This window comes from Triticum urartu, chromosome 3A (genome assembly GCF_056163025.1).
Source record: "Triticum urartu cultivar PI428250 chromosome 3A, HENAU_Tu73, whole genome shotgun sequence".
NCBI classification, from domain to species: domain Eukaryota; kingdom Viridiplantae; phylum Streptophyta; class Magnoliopsida; order Poales; family Poaceae; genus Triticum; species Triticum urartu.
The window spans coordinates 386623784-386648145 of record NC_141875.1 but is presented as its reverse complement, the minus strand read 5'-3'; the positions used below and the strand labels follow the sequence as shown (position 1 = coordinate 386648145).

The 24362-nt window shown below is 49.4% G+C and overlaps 2 protein-coding genes across 2 annotated transcripts; one reads left to right on the top strand and one right to left on the bottom strand.

Moving 5' to 3' along the window:
* Positions 1 to 15033: 15033 nt before the first annotated feature.
* Positions 15034 to 15626, bottom strand: LOC147979786 (uncharacterized). Its single transcript, XM_087515344.1, has 2 exons — positions 15340 to 15626; positions 15034 to 15235 (listed from the first exon to the last, which is right to left on the bottom strand). Exons 1-2 carry the CDS (start codon positions 15624 to 15626, stop codon positions 15034 to 15036), a joined length of 489 nt encoding a protein of 162 aa, XP_087371470.1.
* A 5044-nt stretch (positions 15627 to 20670) lies between these two features.
* LOC147979785 (uncharacterized) lies at positions 20671 to 21354 on the top strand. The gene has a single exon (XM_087515343.1). The coding sequence runs from the start codon at positions 20671 to 20673 to the stop codon at positions 21352 to 21354; it is 684 nt and encodes a 227-aa protein (XP_087371469.1).
* Positions 21355 to 24362: the final 3008 nt, after the last annotated feature.

Here is a 24362-nt window from a genome sequence, read left to right as displayed (position 1 = left end):
AGGTTATCAGGTTGAAGCTTTTTCACAAAAGCATCGCAGACCCAAACTTTAAGAAACAATATCTTAGGTTTCTTGCCAAACCATAGTTCATATGGTGCCGTTTCAACGAATTTAGATGGTGCCCTATTTAACATGAATGCAGCCATCTCTAAAGCATAACCCCAAAACGATAACGGTAAATCGGTAAGAGACATCATAGACCACACCATATCTAATATAGTACTGTTACGATGTTCGGACACACCATATCTATTCCACATTGTTTCAAATGAAGACCAAACTCATAACTCAAATATTCTCCTCCATGATCAGATCGTAGAAACTTTATTTTCTTGTTACGATGATTTTCCACTTCACTCTGAAATCCTCTGAACCCTTGAAATGTTTCAGACTTATGTTTCATTAAGTAGATATACCCATATCTGCTCAAATCATCTATGAAGGTTAGAAAATAACGATACCCTCCACGAGCCTCAACACTCATCGGACCGCATACATCAGTATGTATTATTTCCAATAAGTAAGTTCCTTGATCCATTGTTCTGGAGAACGAAGTCTTAGTCATCTTGCCCATGAGGCATGGTTTGGAAGCATCAAGTGATTCCAAAAGCCCATCAGCATGGAGTTTCTTCATGTGCTTTACACCGATATGACCTAAACGACAATGCCACAAATAAGTTGCACTATCATTATTAACTTTGCATGTTTTGGGTTCAATATTATGAATATGTGTATCACTACAATCAAGATTCAACAAAAATAGACCACTCATCAAGGGTGCATGACCATAAAAGATATTACTCATATAAATAGGACAACCATTATTCTCGGATTTAAATGAATAACCGTCTCGCATCAACAAGATCCATATATAATGTTCATGCTCAACGCTGGCACAAAATAACAATTATTTAGGTCTAAAACTAATCCTGACGGTAGATGTAGAGGTAGTGTGCATACGGTGATCACATCGACTTTGGAACCATTTCCCACGTGCATCGTCACCTCGTCCTTAGCCAATCTTCGTTTAATCTGTAGCCCCTGTTTCGAGTTGCAAATATGAGCAACAGAACCAGTATCAAGTACCCAGGTGCTACTACGAGCATTAGTAAGGTACACATCAATAACATGTATATCAAATATACCTTTCACTTTGCCATCATTCTTATCCGCCAAATACTTGGGGCAGTTCCGCTTCAATTGACCAGTCCCTTTGTAGTAGAAGCACTCAGTTTCAGGCTAAGGTCCAGACTTGGGCTTCTTCCCTTGAGCAGCAACTGGCTTGATGTTCTTCTTGAAGTCCCCCTTCTTCCCTTTGCCTTTTTTCTTGAAACTAGCAGTCTTGTTAACCATCAACACTTGATGCTCCTTCTTGATTTCTACCTCCGCAACCTTTAGCATCGCGAAGAGCTTGAGAATTGTCTTTTCCATCCCTTGCATATTATAGTTCATCACGAAGCCTTTGTAGCTTGGTGGCAGTGATTGAAGAACTCTGTCAATGTGCACTATCATCAGGAAGATTAACTCCCAGCTGAGTCAAGTGGTTATGGTACCTGGACATTCTTAGTATGTGTTCACTGACAGAACTATTCCCCTCCATTTTGTAGTTGTAGGACTTGTTGGAGACTTCATGTCTCTAAACTCGGGCATTTGCTTGAAATATTAACTACAACTCCTGGAACATCTCATATGCTCCATGACGTTCAAAATGTGTTTGAAGTCCCTATTCTAAGCCGTAAAGCATGGCACACTGAACCATCGAGTAGTCATCAGCTTTGCTCTACCAGACGTTCATAACATCTGGAGTTGCTCCTGCAGTAGGTTTTGCACCTAGCGGTGCTTCCATGACGTAATTCTTCTATGCAGCAATGAGGATAATCCTTAAGTTACAGACCCAGTCTGTGTAGTTGCTACCATCATCTTTCAACTTAGCTTTCTCTAGGAACGCATTAAAATTCAAGGGAACGGTAGCACAGGCCGTTGATCTACAACAACATAGATATGCAAAACTATCAGGTACTAAGTTCATGATAAATTGAAGTTCAATTAATCATATTACTTAAGAACTCCCACTTAGATAGACATCCCTCTAGTCATCTAAATGATCACGTGATCCATATCAACTAAACCATGTCTGATCATCACATGAGATGGAGTAGTTTTCAATGGTGACCATCACTATGTTGATCATATCTACTATATGATTTATGTTCGACCTTTCGGTCTTGGTGTTCCGAGGCCATATCTGCATATGCTAGGCTCGTCAAGTTTAACCAGAGTATTCTGCAGGTGCAAAACTGGCTTGCACCCGTTGTATGTGAACGTAGAGCTTATCACACCCGATCATCACGTGGTGTCTCGGCACGACGAACTGTAGCAATGGTGCATACTCAGGAAGAACACTTGTACTAAGCAAAATAAGATGCATAAAGGATAAACATCACATGCAATCAAAATATGTGACATGATATGGCCATCATCATATTGTGCCTTTGATCTCCATCTCCAAAGCACCTTGATCTCCATCGTAGCATCGTTGTCGTCTTGCCAACTATTGCCTCTACGACTATCGCTACTACTTAGTGATCATCTCATACAACATGCCTTTGATCTCCATCTCCAAAGCAACTACATGGCGATTGCATTTCATACAATAAAGCGACAACCATATGGCTCCTGCCAGTTGCCGATAACTACTACAAAACATGATCATCTCATACAACAATTTATATCTCATCACGTCTTGACCATATCACATCACAACATGCCCTGCAAAAACAAGTTAGACGTCCTCTACTTTGTTGTTGCAAATTTTACGTGGCTGCTACGGGCTTCTAGCAAGAACCGTTCTTACCTATGCATCAAAATCACAATGATTTTCGTCAAGTGTGATGTTTTAACCATCAACAAGGACCGGCCATAGTCAAACTCGATTCAACTAAAGTTGGAGAAACATACACCCGCTAGCCACCTGTGTGCGAAGCACGTCGGTAGAACCAGTCTCATGAACGCGGTCATGTAATGTCGGTCCGGGCCGCTTCATCCAACAATACCATCGTATCAAAGTAAGATGTTGGTGGTAAGCAGTATGACTATTACCACCCACAACTCTTTGTGTTCTACTCATGCATATCATCTACACATAGACCTGGCTCGGATGCCACTGTTGGGGAACGTAGCATGCAATTTCCAAATATTTCCTACGATCATGCAAAATATATCTAGGAGATGCATAGCAACGAGAGGGGGAGAGTGTGTCCACGTACCCTCGTAGACCGAAAGCGAAAGCGTTAGGTTAACGCGGTAGATGTAGTCGAACGTCTTCACGATCCAACCAATCCAAGTACCGTATATACGACACCTCCGTGTTCAGCACACGTTTAGCTCGATGACGTCCCTCGAGCTCTTGATCCAGTAGAGGGTCGAGGGAGAGTTCCGACAGCACGACAACATGGTGATGGTGACAGTGATGTGATCCACGCAGAGCTTCGCCTAAGCACTACGACAATATGACTGGAGGTGTAAACTTGGAGGGGGCACCGCACACAGCTAAGAGAAATCTTGGTGTGCCTTTGGGGTGCTCCCCGCCCTTGTATATAATGGGTGGGGGAGGAGGAGGCTGGCGGCCTAGGAGGGGTGCGCCAAGGGGGGTGGGGGAGTCCTACTTGGACTCCTAGTCCAAGTAGGATTCGCCCCCCACGCATTCCTTCCAACGGAGGGGGAAAGAGGGAAGGAGAGGAGAGGAAGAGGGAAAGGGGGGCCGTGCCCCCTGCCCTTCCTATTCAGACTCCCCTTGGGGAGGGCGTGCGCCTCCCCCTTGTGGGCTGTCCCCTCTTCTCTCCCATGGCCCATGAGGCCCATGATTCCCCTGGGGGGTTCCGGTAACCCCTCGGTACTCCGACAAAATACACCAATCACTCGGAACCATTCCGATGTCAGAATATAACCTTCCAATATACCAATATTTACCTCTTGACCATTTCGGGACTCCTCCTCATGTCCGTGATCTCATCCGGGACTCCAAACAAACTCCAGTCACCAAAACACATAACTCATAATACAAATCATCATCGAACGTTAAGCGTGCAGACCCTACAGGTTCGAGAACTATGTAGACATGACCGAGACACATCTCCGGTCAATAACCAATAGCGGAACCTGGATGCTCATATTGGCTCCTACATATTCTACGAAGACCTTTACCAGTCAAACCGCATAACAACATACGTTATCCCCTTTATCATCGGTATGTTACTTGCCCGAGATTCGATCATCGGTATCATCATACCTAGGTCCATCTCATTACCGGCAAGTCTCTTTACTTTTTCCGCAATTCATCATCCCATAACTAACTCATTAGTCACATTTCTTGCAAGGCTTACAGTGATGTGCATTACCGAGAGGGCCCAGAGATACCTCTCCGATACACGAAGTGACAAATCCTAATCTTGATCTATGCCAACTCAACAAACACCTTCGGAGACAGCTATAGAGCATCTTTATAATCACCTAGTTACGATGTGACATTTGATATCACACAAGGTGTTCGTCTCGTATTCGGGTGTTGCATAATCTCATAGTCGGAGGAATATGTATAAGTCAAGAAGAAAGCAATAGCAATAAAACTAAATGATCATTATGCTAAGCTAATGGATGGGTCTTGTCCATCATATCGTTCTCTAATGATGTGATTCCGTTCATCAAATGACAACACATGTCTCTGGTTGGACGTGGAGGATGGTGATGCTGGCGTGACTATAAAAGGTGGGGAAGAAGATCTTAGGCCTCTAGAGACGGCGCCGAGGGTACTGCTCTGCTATGATGGATGGTGCTGTCATTGGAGCAGCTCCGGTGAGGTGTATGATGACGAGGCTGAAGCAGGACAAGACAGCAATGTTAATCACTTAATCTGAAGTGGGATTCTAATAGCATCTACAATACATGATGTAAAATACATCACCAAAAGTGCTAGATGTAAAATGCATCATCCGCGGCCGCTCTAATAGATGTTGTAAATATTGTTGACTCTGAACTTAACTAAAGAAATTGAACTTTATAGCCGAAACTGAATTTCACTATCGAAACTGAATTTTACTAACAAAACTAATTGAACTAGTAGTAGAGCACTACAATAGAAGTTTAGGTTGTTCGAGCACTGGTAGCAGAGAAGCGGTGATCTAAATCAGCAGCCGCTCGAGCAGGGAACGCACTAGCAAAGAGCAGCTCGTGCAGCAGCACTGCTAGTAAGTGCTAAAGCAACAACTCATATAGGTGCCGCAAGTCATGTAGCAGCAGCAGCGCGAGCGAGAGCAAGAGAAGATAAGAGCAGTAGCATGAACGAGAGCAAGAGCAGAGAAGAGCGCGGCCGATAGCAAGAGCAGAGCAGAGCAGCAACACAAACGAAAGCAAGAGCAGAGCAGCAACGCGATCGACAAAGAGAGTATAGCCATAGTGTGAGCGAGAGCCGGAGCAGCAACAACTAGTGCTGGTGTGGAAGTCGCCGTCGAGGAAGCAACGACATAGGGGAGAGTCGTTGTGGAGGAAGTGTCCGGCGACGACGCCGTCGATGGAGACCCACCATGGCTGCTCGGTATCGAGCACCGGCAGCCCCGTGAGATCGAATAAAAAATAAAATGTAGCGGTGAGTGCAGAACCTCCTTGGTGGCGGCGAGTAGGCCTTGTCTTCTTCGGGGGGATTGGCAAGGGTGCTGCGGTTCCGGTCGGGTAGGTGAAGATGGTGTTGTGGGGGTGGAAGTTGCGCGATAGACGAGGCGAACATCAGGGCAACTCCTTGGAGGTGGAGGACGGGGCGGCTGAATAGGCGGGACGACAAGATCAACGATGGATCCTCATCCGGTGCGGTGGATGAGGGACATCGAGCTATTTTTGTGGACGATGTCGTCAGGGATAAGGCTCTGGCTGGGCGGTGGTCGGGAGGCTGACGGTGGAGCGTGGGGTTTTGCGGGTTTTGGCGGCTATGGTGTACGAATGGGGGGAACGAAGTGGAAGGTAGCGGGAAGACATGGCTTAGGGACACGCTTGTCTGAAATGTGGGGTAAGTTATGAACGTACCCCCACCGGTTTTGACCATGCGACATCAAGGCGGCATTTCCAGCTGATAGGTAGAAGGGAGATTTCGCGTGGCTGGGCTGCGTGACCGATTTCGGATGAGGAGGGAGTTTTCACGCGCGTCCAAATTTCGGGATAACAAAGCGGCGCGGGTTGAAGAGGCGGGAGGTTCGCAGCGGAAGAGACAAGAGATACTCTAGCTTTAAAATTTCGAGATAACAAGGCGCAGATTCCACGTTCGGCAGAACAAACCGAGCATGTAAAAAAAGACAATTCATACAAGACAGAAGAGAGTCATGTCCCCTTTTACTTCTTTTTTGCGAGGATGTCCCCTTTTACTATATTGCTACAAATGCCATTGGAAAAACTACAAGAAAAATCTAAAAAAAATCAGGAGAACAAGATTAGCCTGTACAGTACCGAATCAATTCGCACTTCCCTCAAGGACAACAAAAAACAAATCATCCCACCACAAGAAAGAGTCATGTCCCGTTTTATATGATTACAAATGCCATGATCTCGAATTTTAAATTTTGAATCCACGTCATGTTGAATTCGAATATATCGTTAGGTGATCTTGCGGTTTATAATGGATGTAGTCCTACATTTTGATCTTCCATCTTGTATGAACATTTTACTCCCCCGTATGAATATATATTGTCGTCTAACATATGGACTAAATTCGAATCAATTTTCCTTGTTTGAAAATGATTGTTGTTAAGTTAAACCATCATTTAAATACTCTATTGATAACAAAAAACATGCATATAGTATAATAATGTTTAAATATGAACTACATGTACCATATGATCTCCAATTCAAATATTTGTTTCCATTTTATGATGAATTCAAATCACAGTACATTGGTCTAGGTAGAGAGATGTTTGGAATAATCGAAACCATGTTTTCATATGTATAATGTGTTTAACACACACAACAATGCACCCCCTTGTCGGTGGGAACGACACCTATGGGATCACAAGAATCCCTACTACGGTTGCGGGGCGCGGGGTCGTGAGAAGAGCGGATCAAACAGATAGCACACGGTTCGTTTATCCAGGTTCGGGCCGCGAGGATGCGTAAAACCCTACTCCTGCTTTGGTGGATTGTATATCTGTGTTCTTGAGCTAGCTATGGGGCGTGAGAAGCTCCAAAAAGCCGAATCCTCCTCCTGGTCGCCTCGGGCCTCCTTTTATAGGAAAGGGGTTGCCACAGTGGCACACAGGAGGTGGAAAGGGTACAGTGACGTGAGGTTATCCCTCGCATTACATGACAAGGCGCATTTAATGCGTCTTGCCTAGGTGTCCTTGCTTTATCGGGGACGGGGGAGAGCCCTGTCTCGTCCATCGCCGCTCCCTCTCGTGTCAACACGCGCACTGGCCAACGGCGCCCGCGGTGCCATGTAGGCAGGCAGGCAGCTGAGGTGGCGCAGTGGTGGGTCTCCATGAAGATCCGCATGCCGCCACGCAGGTGCCTGCCCAGCTCGATGGGTCGGCAGCTGCATGCGAACGGCGGTGGAGGTTTGACTGGCGTGGGCCTGATGATGGCCCTACGGGTGTTCTTGGCAAGGGCCTTGCCGGGGCCCCGGCAAGGGTCTTGCCATGGCGCCTGCTGTCATCCCCGGCAAGGCTCTTGCCGGGGGCCTTGTGCTCCTCCTTGGCTGGGATCCCGCCAAGGATCATCATCTTCTAAAGGGTGTATCTGATCTTGAATGTCTTCACAAAGATCCGCATGCCACCACGGGGATGTCTCCCGAATCCTTGCCCCATGGGGGCAGTGGACTCAAGGGTGACTCACTCCGTAGGTGTGGGGCGAGCTGCCACGACAAGGGTCTTGCCGGGTTTGCTAGAACCTCCTCCCGGCAAGGATCTTGCCGGGGGGGGGGGGGGGGGGGGGGGTTCGCTTCGTCCCCTTTGCTCTTTGTGGTCTTGGTCTTGGCGTCGTTCTGGTACTCCTGAGCTTCGGCCTTACCTTGGCTCACCTCCCTTGCCTTGCTCAGTGTGGTGGTGCCCATGGCTCAGACTGTCCGCTCACCTCCCTCTTTTTGTACACCGACAGGAGCCCCCGGGCCTAGGCCACACCTAAGCGCAATCGCGTCGTTGGGCTAGGCCCAAAAACGGTGCGCAGGCACGCGGGGCGGTTTTTACCGCGGTAAGTCTCTTCGCGCGCCGCGCTTCCCACGACTCCCGCGCGTGGCATGGCGTGGGGAGGCGCGTGTGACGTGGGCAGCATGCGTGGGGTTGGTTCCCGCAGGCATGCGTCATGTCATAGTAAATGTGAAAGGAGGCGGCCTGTTGTTTTCCCCCATAAGAAAGGAATAACCGCGGGTGCGCTGCTCACTTTCTCCTCTTTCCTCGTGCCTTTTCCAATCTCAGAGTCGCCGTTTCCTCTCTTCCTTCCTTCCTAAGCTTCCGCCGTCGCCCGCCGTCGTTGCTTCGCCATCCCCCTTCCTCTGCCCTCTGAACTTCTTGGTCGCCATGGCTCCCAAATTCGCCAAGGGCAAGGTGGTGGCTAAGGGCGCTGGGACGGTGGGGCCGCCGGAGAGCGCGCTGTCGGGGGACCGGACGAAGTCCGCCTTCTTCTTCCCCTTGACGGTTGATGTTCAAGAGGTCCGGGCCTCCTTTAGGCCCCTATGGGGAGCGAAGACGGGGGGAGAGAATTCGGGACACCCGGCGACGCACATCATTCCTGCTTTTTGCGCCGATCCTGCTCCAAATCGGTATCCCTTTTTCGTCGATTATCTTTCTTGCGGGTTATGCCCTCCTTTCTCCGATTTCTTCTGCGACATTATGCGCACCTTCGGCTTTCGCCTCTTGGATTTTACTCCGAATGCGGTGGCGTGCATGGCTTTCTTCGCGCATCTTTGCGAAGGCTTTGCCGGGGTGCAGCCCAACACGGCGCTCTTCCGCCATTACTTCTTCCCTCGAATCCAGCCGGGAGGAGCCGTCTCCGGTTGCGTCACCTGGATCCCAAGATCCAAGGGGGCGTACCCAGACAGTGCCGTGAAGGAGAGGTGGGAGGAATGGCATGGCCGGTGGTGCTGGATTGAAGATGAAAACCGGCCAGAATTCTGCAAGGTCCGCCGTGTGCCGCCGGTCCGTGGAAGCGATTGGAGCGATGTCGACGCCGCCGATGGGAGGCTCACCGTCGCCACCACCAGGATTCTCCGGCTCACCCAGGCCGGACTCACCCTTGATATGATCGGGGCGGACTTCATTCGCCGCCGGATCGCCCTGTTGCACAACAAGGGGAGGCCATCTTGGCTCTTTACGAACCCGGCTGACATTATGCGACTCCGCCCTGGCCTCGATCACAACTTCACAGTGCTGGTGCATGCCCACTTCTGCCAGCGGCTTTTCCAGCTTGGTGTGGGTCGCGATGGCGAGGTTGAGCGGACCGGCAAGACCGCGAGGGCTGTCGCAAAGGTTGGCAAGGCCCTCAAGGGGCCATTTTTCAAGCTGCCAGCGGAGGTGGTCCCGGTGTGCAACAATTCACATCGGTCCGAGATCATTGCCATGATGCCGGACTGTAATGCGCATGGCCCTGTCCCTAGCTGGGAGGAGCCGAAGGACGATGATGTGCAGCAATTCTTCGACACCCTGATCGAGGTGTACATCAATGCCGACGCCGAGCGGTGGCTTATCATGGACACCACCCAGGCAGAGCTGGACTACATCGCCACTACGGCGAGGGAGGCAAAACTTGCCATGGAGGACGGCAGCGCCGGGGGCCTGGAGGACAAGGCCGCAATGGCGGCGGAGGAAGAGGAGCTCACCCGGTGGGCGGCGGCCTCCGGGGAGGTCAGCAGCGCCGACACTGGATCTCTGCTCGTCGAAGACGCGGCCGACGAGTCATCATCATCAGAGGAGGATGTGGCGGCGGGCTCGACGCCAACCAGGGGAAGAGGGCGAGTCCCGCGGCGGGCTGGCTCCGGTGAGCCAGTCCGTCCCGGCAGGGCTGCGCGGCCTCAATTGACCCTGGAGGGGTCTGGGCGCCACACGAGGGCCACGGCAGCCAAGAGGCTGACGAAGGCCGCTGAGAAGAAGAAGAAGACAACAGCCCCTTCCTCATCTGGGCGTGCACAAACCCCGCCATCTTCGCCTCCTCCGGTAGATGTCGACTCAGATGTTGACGCGGAGGTCACTTTTGATCTCGGGCCTCTCAGCCCGAAGAGGAAGAGGAAAGCGGTGGAAGAGGAGGAGGTGGACGACGAGTAAGTACTCCATTCCTTACTATCATTTCCATTCCTCTGAATTAAGCCACCCATCTTGATCCATTTTTTCTTTTGCAGGGATGCAGAGACGTTGTCCCAGAGGGTGAAGAGGGTGAAGGCCTCGGCGAGCAGTCAGCCCCCAGCTGGGGCTTCAAGGACGCCACTGGTGGTGTTGAGCAGCCCGGACAGCAGCCCCCGGCACAGCCCCCAGCGTAAGTTCATCACCCTCTTCTTACTCGACATGTGGTAGGCCTCCGATGCTATGGTGTTGACCTTGCCGGGTTTGTAGGAGGGGAGCGGCAGCCGGAGGAGCCGCGGAACTGCTAGAGACAATTCTCACAACTGCACCCCCTACCTGGCGCGCCAAAGATGTCGGTTGGAACGACACCTATGGGATCACAAGAATCCCTACTACACTTGCGGGGCGCGAGGTCGTGAGAAGAGCGGATCAAACAGATAGCACACGGTTCGTTTATCCAGGTTCGGGCCACGAGGATGCGTAAAACCCTACTCCTGCTTTGGTGGATTGTATATCTGTGTTCTTGAGCTAGCTATGGGGCGTGAAAAGCTCCAAAAAGCCGAATCCTCCTCCTGGTCGCCTCGGGCCTCCTTTTATAGGAAAGGGGTTGGCACAGTGGCACACAGGAGGTGGAAAGGGTACAGTGATGTGAGGTTATCCCTCGCATTACATGACAAGGCGCATTTAATGCGTCTTGCCCATGTGTACTTGCTTTATCGGGGATGGGGGAGAGCCCTGCTGTCTCGTCCATCGCCGCTCGCTCTCGTGTCGACATGCGCCCTGGACAGCGGCGCCCGCGGTGCCATGTAGGTAGGCAGGCAGCTGAGGTGGCGCAGTGGTGGGTCTCCATGAAGATCCGCATGCCGCCACGCAGGTGCCTGCCCAGCTGGTTGGGTCGGTAGCTGCATGTGAACGGCGGTGGAGGTTTGACTGGCGTGGGCTTGATGGTGGATCTACGGGTGTTCTTGGCAAGGGCCTTGTCGGGGCCCCGACAAGGGTCTTGCCGTGGCGCCTGCTGTCATCCCCAGCAAGGCTCTTGCCGGGGGCCTTGTGGTCCTCCTTGGCTGGGATCCCACCAAGGATCATCATCTTCTAAAGGGTGTATCTGATCTTGAATGTCTTCACAAAGATCCGCATGCCACCACGAGGATGTCTCCCGAATCCTTGGCCCATGGGGGCAGTGGACTCAAGGGTGACTCGCTCCGTTGGTGTGGGGCAAGCTGCCATGGCAAGGGTCTTGCCGGGTTTGCTAAAACCGCCTCCCGGCAAGGATCTTGCCGGGGGGTCCGCTTCGTCCCCTTTGCTCTTTGTGGTCTTGGTCTTGGCGTCGTTCTTCTTCTCCTGAGCTTCGGCCTTACCTTGGCTCACCTCCCTTGCCTTGCTCAGTGTGGTGGTGCCCGTGGCTCAGACTGTCCGTGCACAGTTATAGGGGTACAAAAAGTGTACCCCTCTTTTTGTACACCGACACCCCCGCCCACACACACAACATTTAGATGTTATCTTTGAAAGCGACACATTATCTCAAATTCCCATAGTTATGACCATGCACAGATGCAATGTGGTCAGACAATGCCTGCCATCGATATCGCAAATTTAAATCGATTTGGCCTTGTTCGATGTGAATATAGTATATACCACCTTTGCTTCAAAACCACACCATGCATATCTGCATTATATTCATGCATGCATGAGTTACAAACATCATGTGCTCTTATTCAAATATTTGAGTCCACTTTTATACTGATTATCATCTTTGTGAGTCTTTTACACTCACACACACACTCCTCCCTTCCTGGATACCAATAACTTGTACACACATAGTCCCTCCCCTCCTCTCACCATCCATGCCCCCCGCTCTAACTCTGAGGCACGCCGGCACTGTCGCCCCCTTTGTTGTTATCCATCTTGCACGCGTACAGTGTCACTAGCTAGCTGCACCCCTCCCCCACCACACACACACCTCTCCCTCTCTTTGTCACTCCAGGTGTTCTTTATCTCTGACACATGCACGCATGTGCACCAATTGATTTCCCTCTATGTGTAGTGAGGTCTCTCGCTATTTTCCCACACAAAATGCCCCATCTATATCTCTAGTTAAGTCTCCCCCTCTTTACCCACATACACATTGACCAAACCATGACCTCTCTACATAGGACCGCCTACCACACACACATTAATTGCCCCTCCCCGTCTCATCATCTATGCCTTTCGCTTTGTCTATCGACCAGACAAGCACGCCCACATGCGTTATGGTCCCCTTTCTTTAATTATCGATCTCACACTTGTACTCCATCCTTGTCTTTTTGCCTAGTTGGCCTCTTGCATCACCTTCCAACATGCACCCTCCTCTTTCCTAGTGCTTTCATGCTCGTAAAGTTCTTCCCTCTATCGGTGTCTATCGATATGTTGTGTAAATGTTCTCTCTACCTCTCTTCTTGTATATCGCCCCCTCCACATACATATACTATGTATTCATGCCTCTCTTTGATAGAAACATATGTATAGAGGCATGTCAGACACACCATCTCCCTCTCTCTCTAACACACCCACTAGGTGGAGCCGTGGAGGACATGTATGAAGAGAAGAGGTGCACGCATGCACGCACGCACTGCCTCCCTCACATGCGGATACATGGTGGAGCACATTTTTCTAAGGAGAGTTAGTCCTTGTGATAATTTGACGCATGTTGAAAGACTTGTTAGATGACGTGGCACTGGTAGTATAGCCAACAACCGGCTATATGGAGTTTCCATGTCATATATAGTCAACCTAATAGCAAACATGTATAGTATAGCTAGTTGCTAAGCAGTACTACTTTATTAATGCATGGCCCACTCTACACTATCATAATGTTTCTTGGAGTCCGTGCTGTAGCTGGCTGTTAATCTACATCCTGCTTCCATTCTATCTCCTCTTCTCTCTCATCCAACTCAACACAAATATAATTGTTTAATCATTATAGCCTGTTGACTGTAACTTATTATACTTGCTCTTCCGGTACGTGCAAAGCAAGTAGGAAACAAAATACAAGAAACTTTTTGTTTCAGGAGATGTCTCTCTTTTTCAGTCAATATATTTTTGAATAAAATGATGGGGGAGCTCAATGAAGCCACATGGCACATGTGGAGGGGTTGTTTGCCAGCTTGTTGCTTGGATTGATCACACTGGCGTGTTGATGCTTCTAGAAGAACGTAGACACTGCTGGGTAAAATCAGGTTGCCATAGACGCAAATCCTAGCCATTCTGAGGCACTTAGACCGTTGGATTAACATCAATGAACAGCTAATATTGCGTCACACATGAAATTGAGAATTTCTAAACAGATTATAGAAATAACCAGGAGCGGGCTACTCATATTTTGCTCCGAGAGGTTGCGGGCGTCTGGCTCTACCACGATGGCCTCTGAGAATGCGGGCCCACGTACGCATCTGAGAAACATATGTAATGAGTATTTCTAGTGACCAATCTCATTAAGGAGGCAAAAGCAAGAGTTACCCTTTACAAATTAAGTTAGGTGGTAAACTTACGGCCCGTCGCGCTCGCCCCAACGCATGGTCGGTCCGGCCCGCCGCTCACCGAAGGTACGTGCATCGGCTTGGTGCGTCACTGACATGTGCGACCGCATGTAAGTAGTAGCACCAACACACGGTCGGTTCGGCCTGACACTTAGCATGAACATCGGGTATGTCCGGCCAGCCGCTCACCGAAGTGATGCGCATCAGCTTTGTACATCACTTATGTTCGACCGCATGTGAGCAGTAGCAAATCGATAGGCCAAGCTCCCCCGTCTACCACGCGCCAAAAGCCCAGCCTTTTATTGTAGATCCCTTTAAAAATGAAGATCGCACATAGTAGCAGACCATGGCAGTTGCGAACGCTTGAGTGAAAGTTTGTAGGGAAGGGGCGTGGTGAGCAGTTTTGCAATATGCCACGACAGTTCTTTTTCTAATGTTGTGTACGTGCAATAACTGGCACCATCGGATACATATCTTATGGTTATTAGGGCATTCGCCAGGAATAGCCTCGTGGCGAGCTATTGACTAGTCTTTTTTCACATGCATTACATCGACACATATCATCTCTCTCCCTCTTTCCCACACACACACCTAGTCTCTCGGGACATCTCACACACACCATCTCTAGCTCTCTAGGTCGATGCCACCCACATACACTTGTACTCTATGTTTAGTACGTTATACATGAAGAGAAGAGGTGCACGCACGCACTCGTCCACTCCCACACACACATCTATGGCTACGAATTGTAGTGTTCTCAACCATCCGATTGGCTCTATCATTGGTTCACGTTGCTCCTTGGCCTTGATATTGAGAAGCTTAAAACGCAGAGGCTGAGCTAGAGGCGCGAGGTTTTGGTTAATGTGCGGGCCGCACACGACACCAACATGACACGAGCTTAGTCTGCCTGGTGCGTAGTCGGGTGAGTACTACTAGTAGTACTACTACTTTGATGTGTCGCGTCAACTCGCAGAAGTATGCAACACTTTCTCAACAAGCAAGCATATAAGCAGCTTATACTCCTTACCCAAAGGATCTTTATATCCAACACACACAAAATATCCCTTCGATCATTGGAAATTACTTTAACTGCTGATTTGATGTTGAACTAATTGCCGCATCGCCACCAAAATCCACCATCTCCTGAGCTAAAGTATACTGAGCTAAACCCTATATTATCATATTACTAAGATAAATAGAAGGCACTACAGAATCATTTAGGTGAGCTTGCCACTCTGAATGAGGAGGGACACCGTCCCCGACAACTTAGCCCCGGCCAGCAGCTTGGGTGGCACTGTGAAGAAGGTCAGCTCCTGCACGACGACGATGTCGGGCTCCTTGTTGCTTGTCACCTCGATTTCCATCTTGATGGTGTTGGTCCTGCCTTTGGGCTCCTCCGACAGGGCTGTTTTCCCACACCTTGGCCGCGTAGTGCGGCAGTGGGAATGCCCTCACTCTGATGCAGACGACCAACACGGCGATAGGCGCGTCGATGTCGAGCACACCGTCGACCACGAAAAAACATGCAGCCGTCCTCCTCCGCGAATAGCAAGCGCCGCGGCTCTGACATCTGCACTGGCAGCTGGAGCACCTTGCCGTACTGGATCCTATGCATAGGCATGGGATGCACGGTGCTGATGTGGTGGGAGAGCGCCGGCGGCGGGAATTCGTAGCCACAGACGGGCACGGGGCATTTGCAGGGCGCAAGCGAACACACGCTTTGGTGATCGACGAGCTTGTGGTAAGTGACGTAGAGCCCACAACCTTCGTGCGGGAACTCCACCCTCACCGAGGATAGGACGGCGTCCATCGCCGGGTTGAGCATGTCAAAGTCGCCGCCGCGCTCGCACTTCTGGCACTGCTGTTGGTTCCCAGGGTGCTCGTCGCGACAGGTCAGGTAGGCTAGGTGCCCTCCCTTTCACTTCACAAATCAATCGAACAACACGTCAATCAAGAAACCTGGACCTTGCTCGATCAGCCGAATGGAAGCTAGCTGTGGAGTTGCCAACATGCTCAAAGTGCTCGCAACATTGAGTAGAAACAAGCATGCCCAGGAAATTAAGGAAATTAATGCGTGTGCAGGGAGGCCCTTTGCTCAGAGAAGCATCGACCGATTTTATTTATTTCCACACCTTCTCACTACTTTGTATTGTTTATTGTATGGTGAATCATTGAGATGCATCAACATGCTGAACTTTTGTTCTTCTGAATGTTCGTATGCATACCGTATCTTCTGAAGCTTAGTTTAACATAAATGTTGACTAGCCTGTGAACCTTCACAATCTAGTAAGTATACTGTAGGCCTGTTATCTGACACCTCACTTTGCCGCGCTACGCGACCAGTGTGAGTGTCTGCATCCAGTACCGCATCCTCTAATTTGGTGGATGCCAGGTTGAAAAAGGTTACCGATGAGTAGCCATAAGCTGGAGGTGTCTTTTTTTTTCTTTCGAATGGGCAATAAGCTGGAGAGTGTCTCGGGCTGCCTCTAGCACAAGGCCCTCCAGTATGAAACACAGGCAGCCGACTGAGCTGATACAAAAGCCTATCTATACCTCTATACCTACTATTAAAGGGAATAGGTATTCTTGGTTTGGTTTAGTCCTTACTATTAAACGGAATATGTATTCTTGGTTTGGTTTAGTCCTTTACGTTTGGTTTACACACGTTAAGTGATCTGGGCCAGTTACTTGTATGTTGATGGGCCTTTTATGGGCTTTCATAGAGAGACCGTGAAAAATAATTGGGTCAAAATAAATCAACATTGTGGGAATTGAACACAAGACCTCCTGTCTATCTCTTAGATGTAACAACCAAAGACTTATGCACCTTTCATATTTACTAATCCCAACTCACTCTAAATATACGAGTGGCAGTCATCATGTTTATTTATTTATTTTTTGTGAGAAAAGGAGTTGATACTAAAACGGCCAAATTACTGAAAGATCCACACAGAAAAGGAAATTACAACCAAGCCCATCTACAACCCGACTACGCCGGCGCCGTGGACGAACCGGTGACGCGTCGTTTGCCGCTGCTCGCTGACGCCTTGGATTGAAGTAGCCCCCGGGCGAAACGGGAAGTCTCCGATCAACGGTCCCTGAGGACCTACACCCATGGCCGTTGTCTTCGTTGCACCGCTCAACATCGCCTTCCTTCTTCAAATCTTCAACCGCCGGAATTGCCATCCCTCGATCTCCGGCACGGGGGAACCATGCACGGCCTCTCCACCGAGCAGTGAGCATGAAGAAAGGAGCTGGTCCACCACAGAGCTCCACCGGAACTTCGCCGTCGAAGGGGAGACCAACAGCTGCAAAAAGCCGATCCACACGCACCGCCGCCTCCACGACGCCACTAGCTGGCCCCTAGGCACTCCTACACTATGTACATGCTGCAAATCGGGCCTCCCCCATCCTCCCGCCGCCGGAGCGTCTGGCGGAGGGCGAAGGAGCCGCCGATTCGGCAACGACGAGGTGGAGAGCCCAGGGTTCGCACAAATCGCCCTTCATTCCTGTAGATGGGGAAGGGTGAGGTCCAAGGCTCATGTTTAGGGAGAGCTAATTAAGCGAATGAGCTAACAAAGGAAGGATTGTGGGCTTAAATATAATATTTAAACGAATGTGGCTAATTAAAGAAAGGATTATGGGTAAATCGGTGGAATAACTATAAGAAAATTGTGGTCTTAATAAATTCTACATGAAGGATTTGAGGTAAAAAGGTAGGATAATTAAAAGAAAGGATCTATGGGCCTTAATGTGTTGGGGCTACTAAATTAGAAAAGTAAGGATTTGATTCCCGACTAAAACGGGTGAGGACTTCATGGTAATTAATGAAAGGATCATACTTGAATGCCATTAAAAAGTACTGTATTTAAATGAAATCAGTGGGAGATTACGCCCCGAAAAAATATATGAACACGACTAAATTGCGACATATTTTTTTATGTTCATTTTGTAGAAGGATGATGGTGCGTTGCAACATGTTCTTCATAATGAATCCGATGCTGTGGGACATTATGCTTGTGCAAAACATTAATTTTCCCCGTTGCAACGCACGGGCATATGTGCTAGTCCATCTTAAAGCCCATTTGTTTTTGTTTATTGCAAGGAGAAGCCCATATTTCTTGAAGAGGGGCGATCCCAGGAAAACCCTCCTTCCTCCTCGTTTCCACTTATACTACAGCTTGCTGGACTCTCCCGCTTTCGTCTCCCCCCAATTCCCCCCGCTCCCCATCTTCCTCACTCGTCCAGAAAAACCCCACTCACCTTCTTCCTTACTAGTATAGAAAATGTCTGCTCCTCTTCTTCCACTCCTATAGAAAACCCCAGCCATCCTTCTTCCCCACTCGCACTGCCACTAGGCTCGTCTCTGGCTACTGTGCTCAAACCCATGAGCTCGGTGTGATGCCCACAAGAAAAAGGGAGTCGGCTGGCCCCAGCACTAAGAAGATGAGGCTCCCGCCAGCGGTGATGCCGGTTGTAGATCCTACACCCGGCAACGCGGGGAGAAGCGGCAAGCCCTCCCTCCCGGATCTGAGGAACCAGTAGAATCTCTGGTGGACCGCATCAGCGATCTCCCAGACGTCATCCTTGAGGAGATCATCTCGTTTCTCCCCACCAAGGATTGCTGTCGCATACAAGTCCTCTCAACTCAGTGGCGCCCTCTATGGCGCACCGCGCCCCTCAATCTCGACTGTCGTCAGATATCTGTCCTCCCTGAATTTGATCTCCACAGAGACATCATCTCCTCTCACCAGCAGGGCCCCGTTCAACGCCTCTGCATCCCGACATGCTACCTGTTGTCCATACCCGGCATGGTGGACGCTTGGCTGACATCCCCTGAATTCGGAAAACTCCAGCAGTTTGAGTTCTACCATTACCACGCACATGCCAAGAATTCGTGCCCACACCACCGTTGTCCATCTCGTAGTTTCCTCCTCTCTCCACACCGCCACCTTCGCCCAGTGCCATCTACCAGATGATCTGGTACAAATGCTTTGACTCCTACTACTAATTTTTTTTCGCTTGTGGTGGTTTATCTGTCGGAGGCCTCACTGCACATCATCATCCACTCCAGTTGCCCTGCCCTGGAGCACTTGCGGATTGTTTTGGGAATAGAAATCCCTATCAGTTGTCTCAAAATAAAGTTGCCTCACCTTAAAAGCATTGGAATTTGTATTGAAGGACAATAACTCATCATCGAAGATGCCCCTTCACTTCAAAGGTTGCTCCTTGATAATTGTTATACACCTTCGCAAATAACTGTCGTCTCTGCACCCAAACTGGAGACCTTGGGTGTAATTCGTGATCCGTTTGATGATCACAACAAGTTGGTGTTTGGCTCCACACTTATTCAGGTACCGTATATTATCATCTACACATTTGTAATCATAAGCTGCATTTTTCATTTGTGCGCATAAGTTTTATATCATCTTGGAGTACACTTTGGGTACTAATATTATGTTATATGCTCAATGAAGAGTTCATCCATGGATAGCCTATCAATGCTACTGGATTCTGTCAAGATCTTATATATCGGAATGTTTACTTTTGATCTGAACATAATTATTGGCTTGCTGCGATGCTTTCCATCTCTGGAGAATTTATATATAGAGGTGGTGATTTCATGCACATTGAAAGCCCGTATATATTGTACTAGAATTAGTCATTCAGCTGTCGCTCTTTCGACATACTCTTTGTTCAGACCTTAACTGTTTTCAATCTTCATGTCTACTTAGGCTGTGCTACCACATGGAAAAAACGTATAACCAATCGGTGGTGTAATAATCACGAGGATTTTCTTAGTTCTCATGACATTTGTTTGAGGACAATAATGATGGAAGGATATGCATCCAACCAGGCAAAGAGAAACTTTGTCACATTCTTCCTGTTGAATGCGAGGTTACTATTGTCCATGAGGCTTAAGTTTTACCGCAAGAGATTTCTCACGGACGGACACGTTGGACAGCAAAAAAGAAGTTTCAGGTGGACAAATGGGCTTCTAAACGTGCCCGACTTCTATTTACAACAAGTTGTAGTCGTCCCGAAATAAATTTTTTTGCACAGGTTGTTGATTTTATGGATCGGACCGATCCATTTGTTTGTGACTGCGAAAAAGAGTGGTTGGGTTAGATGTTACTGACATATTCAATCTGGGTTTTGTCTAAAAAATGGATGAATAATTAATCCTTGGGCTTTTTGTACCGTTTGTAAGCTTGAGTTGCATGTTGTTGCCCTCGTACTCCCCTCCACCTGCCACTACACTGCCGCATCTTCCACGACTATTGTTTGTTCTCGTCCGAGGCCTAGCCGTCGTTCTCCGCCTTGGTTCGCTCGCTATGCCCGCCACCGTCTGGTGTTGTCAACATGGTCAACAACCTCCCCGCAAGAAAACATGGTCAACAACCAAGAGGAATCAGGAGATGACTGTCCGTGGAGAGGCTAACAGTAGGGACCCACCAGGGTCATTTCATTACGCAAGCAGGTGCCTCATTATTACAAGCCAAAAAAATACTTCCTCCTAACTCCTCACTGCTAGAAAATCACTTAAATGTCTTAAGAGGTTAAATGACCCCTGAATTATTCCAAAATTTCACATGACAGTTGTATTAGTACTACAAAATTTCTCGATCATTTAAAACACCATCCGTTGCCACTTCACTCCAAATTTGTCTTTCACAGCTAATAAAAAATATGTACAACATCACATAGTTGTTTTCTAGGAACTGTTTGCGATGAAAATATCTGGGTCTATTTAAGTCTCCCTCCTTAAGCTTCGCCAGCACGTCTGCTCCAGTGCCTGCAACCCCCGAATCCACGAATCCCAATCCCCATTCCCGCACCCCCTTCTTGCAAAGATGAAGCCGTGGAAATGCTTCGTGAAGGCCCATATGATGGCCGTGTCCCCCCTGAGCGTCGCCGCCTGCGCCGAGAGCGCGGCGGCCTACGCAGAGAGTGCCGCCGCATCCGCATTGAGCACAGCCGCTTCCGCCGAGAGGGTGTCTGCGGCTGCCGCGGCAGCCGAGACGGTTGTAGCTGCTGCTGCGACGGCGGCTACAAACGCCAAGAGCGCTCGAGCCACCATCTGTGTCGCTGATGTCGCCCTCGCCCGGGTCGAGGCCATCCATGCTAAGATAGACGATGCACACGCCAAGATATCCCAGGCCACCTCGGACTCCGGCATGCAACCCACATCTGAAAAGGCGACGGTGGCCATGGTGCACCTCCTTCCTCATGAGGTCGCCGAGCGGGAGCTGAAGATGCAGGAGGCAGCGGAGATCGAGGAGCGCTGGGAGGAGGATTTGCGCGTGGCTGAGATCGAGGTACAGAAGAGTCTGTTCGTTGAGGAATCCGCGATGAAGTACCAACGCGAGCTCTGGCACAGCCACTACTATGAGTACTACAACCTTGAGGGTGGCGCCGACGACGAGGACGAAGACGAGGATGCGGTCGACTTCAGCAAGGGGGATGCGGAGTCCACCAACGGTGGCATGTCGCCAGGACAAGTCATCGACGTCTCATCTCACACCGGCGATGCATAGGCCGGCCCGGTGGCGGATTTGTTAAAATTACACAACGAGCGGATAACACCAGGGACCCAGCAGCTAGCCCAGTTGTTTTTTTAGTTTCAGAGACGAAGCTCAACTGCGCGCTTTGCGGGGGCTATGGCCCGTCTAGCCCACGCTTACGCTTTTATTTAAGCACATGATGAGCCCAGTTGATATCTTTTTTCTTTCTGAAAATGGCTAGCCCAGTTCTTTTCTTTGGAGAACACCAAAACCGAGGCCTACTTGCTTTTGCCAGCCTTGCTGGGCAGCAAATCTTTCAAGACGAGGAGGGGGGGATGTAAAGTAGTAAGAAATGGGCTTCCCTAGAAAATGGGCTATAAGTTGTAAGAAATGGGTTGTAAATTTTTAAACCAAAACCAACAGGCAATTACATTAAAATATCATTTTTTTTATTTCTCTACTCTCTACTCTTATAAAAACCAAAGCCAACTGGCAATTACATTAAAAGATCATCTTTTCTCCCACAAGATAAACTACTCATACAAAAGCATCTTCATGTTCCGTGGAACGCACATGCATCTTGCTAGTTAAGATTTTAAATTTCATTCATTTTTTGCGGAGAATTGTTTTTTGAATTTTATTTCGATATAATTTTTCAAAAAATATTTTTAACGTGACTCGAAATTTCGTGATTAAAAGTGTTCGGACGCCACCGAAATATGAAAATTTTCGTTGAATTTTTTAGCAGTGCCCAGAATATATGGTCTGTAATGCTAATAAAAAGAATATGGGCTTCAAATATCCTTAATAATTAGCAAAGGGCTGTAATTTTTTGAAAATAATGGCTAATGGGCTATATGTTGTTTTCCACAGATTTGGAGGCTGACTTCTGGCCTCATAGGTTGACGATGACGCTGTCCTAAATTTTTTTGACGCGTACGCAAGGCTTTGTCAACTTATTCAATACAGAGTAGTGACTATTGGATGTCCATCCAACGGCCACCGTGCTTCTTCAATCTTTGATCTTCCTGCTCCAGCCGCACAAACCAGCACTGGCGGGACTGCTTGCTCACTCCCCCCGTGGCTGGTTGTGCTGCCGCCAGGCCATCCCTCGACACACTCGCACATCCTGTTATTTTTTGGCGATGTCAGCCTCACCCCGCAACCGACCAGTCAGCGCTCGTACACCCCTCAGCGTGGGCATCCGCTGTAGTGGCTTCGCCGGCTCCGGGTCATTCCCTACCTAGGCCTCACCCTCGTCCATCGCGTTTGTGCTCTCGGCGCGACGAGTTCAACATGGTCAACAAACAACAGCCGTCGGAAGAGGCTGACAATAGGGGTCCACACAAGGAAATACCTCCTTATTACGCACAAAATAATGATTCCTCCACCTGAGAGCAGGGACCTACCGGAAGGGCCTCTATATTTCCGGAAAAAAAATGTTTCCCCCGCTGTCAGCTCAGACCCACCAGCTATATCTTCGCACACAAGGAAGTGCCTCCTTATTACGCACAAAAAAAGGAAAACTCCCCCTGCTAGCTGGGACCCACCATTGTGGGAGGCTGACTTGTGGGCCTACTAAGATGACAGGGACGGAGGGCTTTGTGAACTTAGTCAATATGAACGATTCTAGCTCCAGTGACCGTACGATGTCCATCCAACGGTTGTAGTGCTTCTACAACCTCTGGTCTTCTCACTCCAGCCGCCCAAAGCAGCGTCGGTCGTGCTGCCTGCTCCTGCCCCCCGTGGCCAGCTGTGCTACCTCAGAGGCCTCACCGCCCCCTACTACTCCCACCGCTGGCCAGGCCATCCCTCCACTCACCCACACCCCCTGTCATTCTGCGGCGACGGTAGCCTCACATCAAAGCCGAACCAGTGAACCCTCGTACTCCTCTTCGCATGGGCATCTACTGCCGCGTCTTCCCCGGCTCCGCATCGTCCCCTTCCTAGGCCCCTCTGTCGTCCACCGCCCTGGTGCTCTCGGCGTGGCGTGGTCAACATGGTCAAGGAACGACTTCCATCGGAAGAGTACTGTACATGGAGAGGCTGACAGTTGGGTCCACGGCCGCAGCAAGGAAGTGCCTCCTTATTACATGGAAAATAATGATTCCTCCACCTGACAACGGGCACCAACCGGACAGGCCACCGTATTTCATGAAAAAACATTTCCCCCCGACTGTTGGGACCCACCAGCTACATCTTCGCACTCAAGGAAGTGCGTCCATATTACGGGCAAAAAAATGATTCCCCCCCCCCCTGACTGCTAGGACCCACCAGCTACATCTTCGCACGCAAGGAAGTTCCTGACAGTTGGGACCCACCCGGTCGAAGCGTATGTAGCGTTGTCATTTTGGTCACGAACATGTACGTACATATTGGTCAATTGGTCTGTCTGCAGGCTGCAGCAATGAACCGTGGCCGTGTAAGGAAGGGCACGTATGGTAGTAGAGGCGCGCACGTAGCATGTACATGTACGTATAGCGGCCAGGGTGCAAGAAAGTAAATACGGCCACGTACGTACATATGGGTGGGGTCTCGAACACCTACTCATGCATACGTACGGTGTGACGCCCCCTATTCAATAGTACACTAATCATACACGCAAATGTGTACGATCAAGATTAGGGACTCACGGGAACATATGACAACACAACTCTACAAATAAAAATAAGTCATACAAGCATCATATTACAAGCCAGGGGCCTCGAGGGCTCGAATACAAGAGCTCGATCATAGACGAGTCAGCGGAAGCAACAATATCTTAGTACAGACATAAGTTAAACAAGTCTGCCTTAAGAAGACTAGCACAAACTGGGATACAGATCGATAGAGGCGCAGGCCTCCTGCCTGGGATCCTCCTAAACTACTCCTGGTCGTCGTCAGCGGGCTGCACGTAGTATTAGGCACCTCCCGAGTAGTAGCAGTCATCATTGACAGTGGTGTCTGGCTCCTGGGCTCCATCATCTGGTCGCATCAATCGAGTATAGAAAGGGGGAAAAGCGGGAGCAAAGCAACCGTGAGTACTCATCCAAAGTACTCGC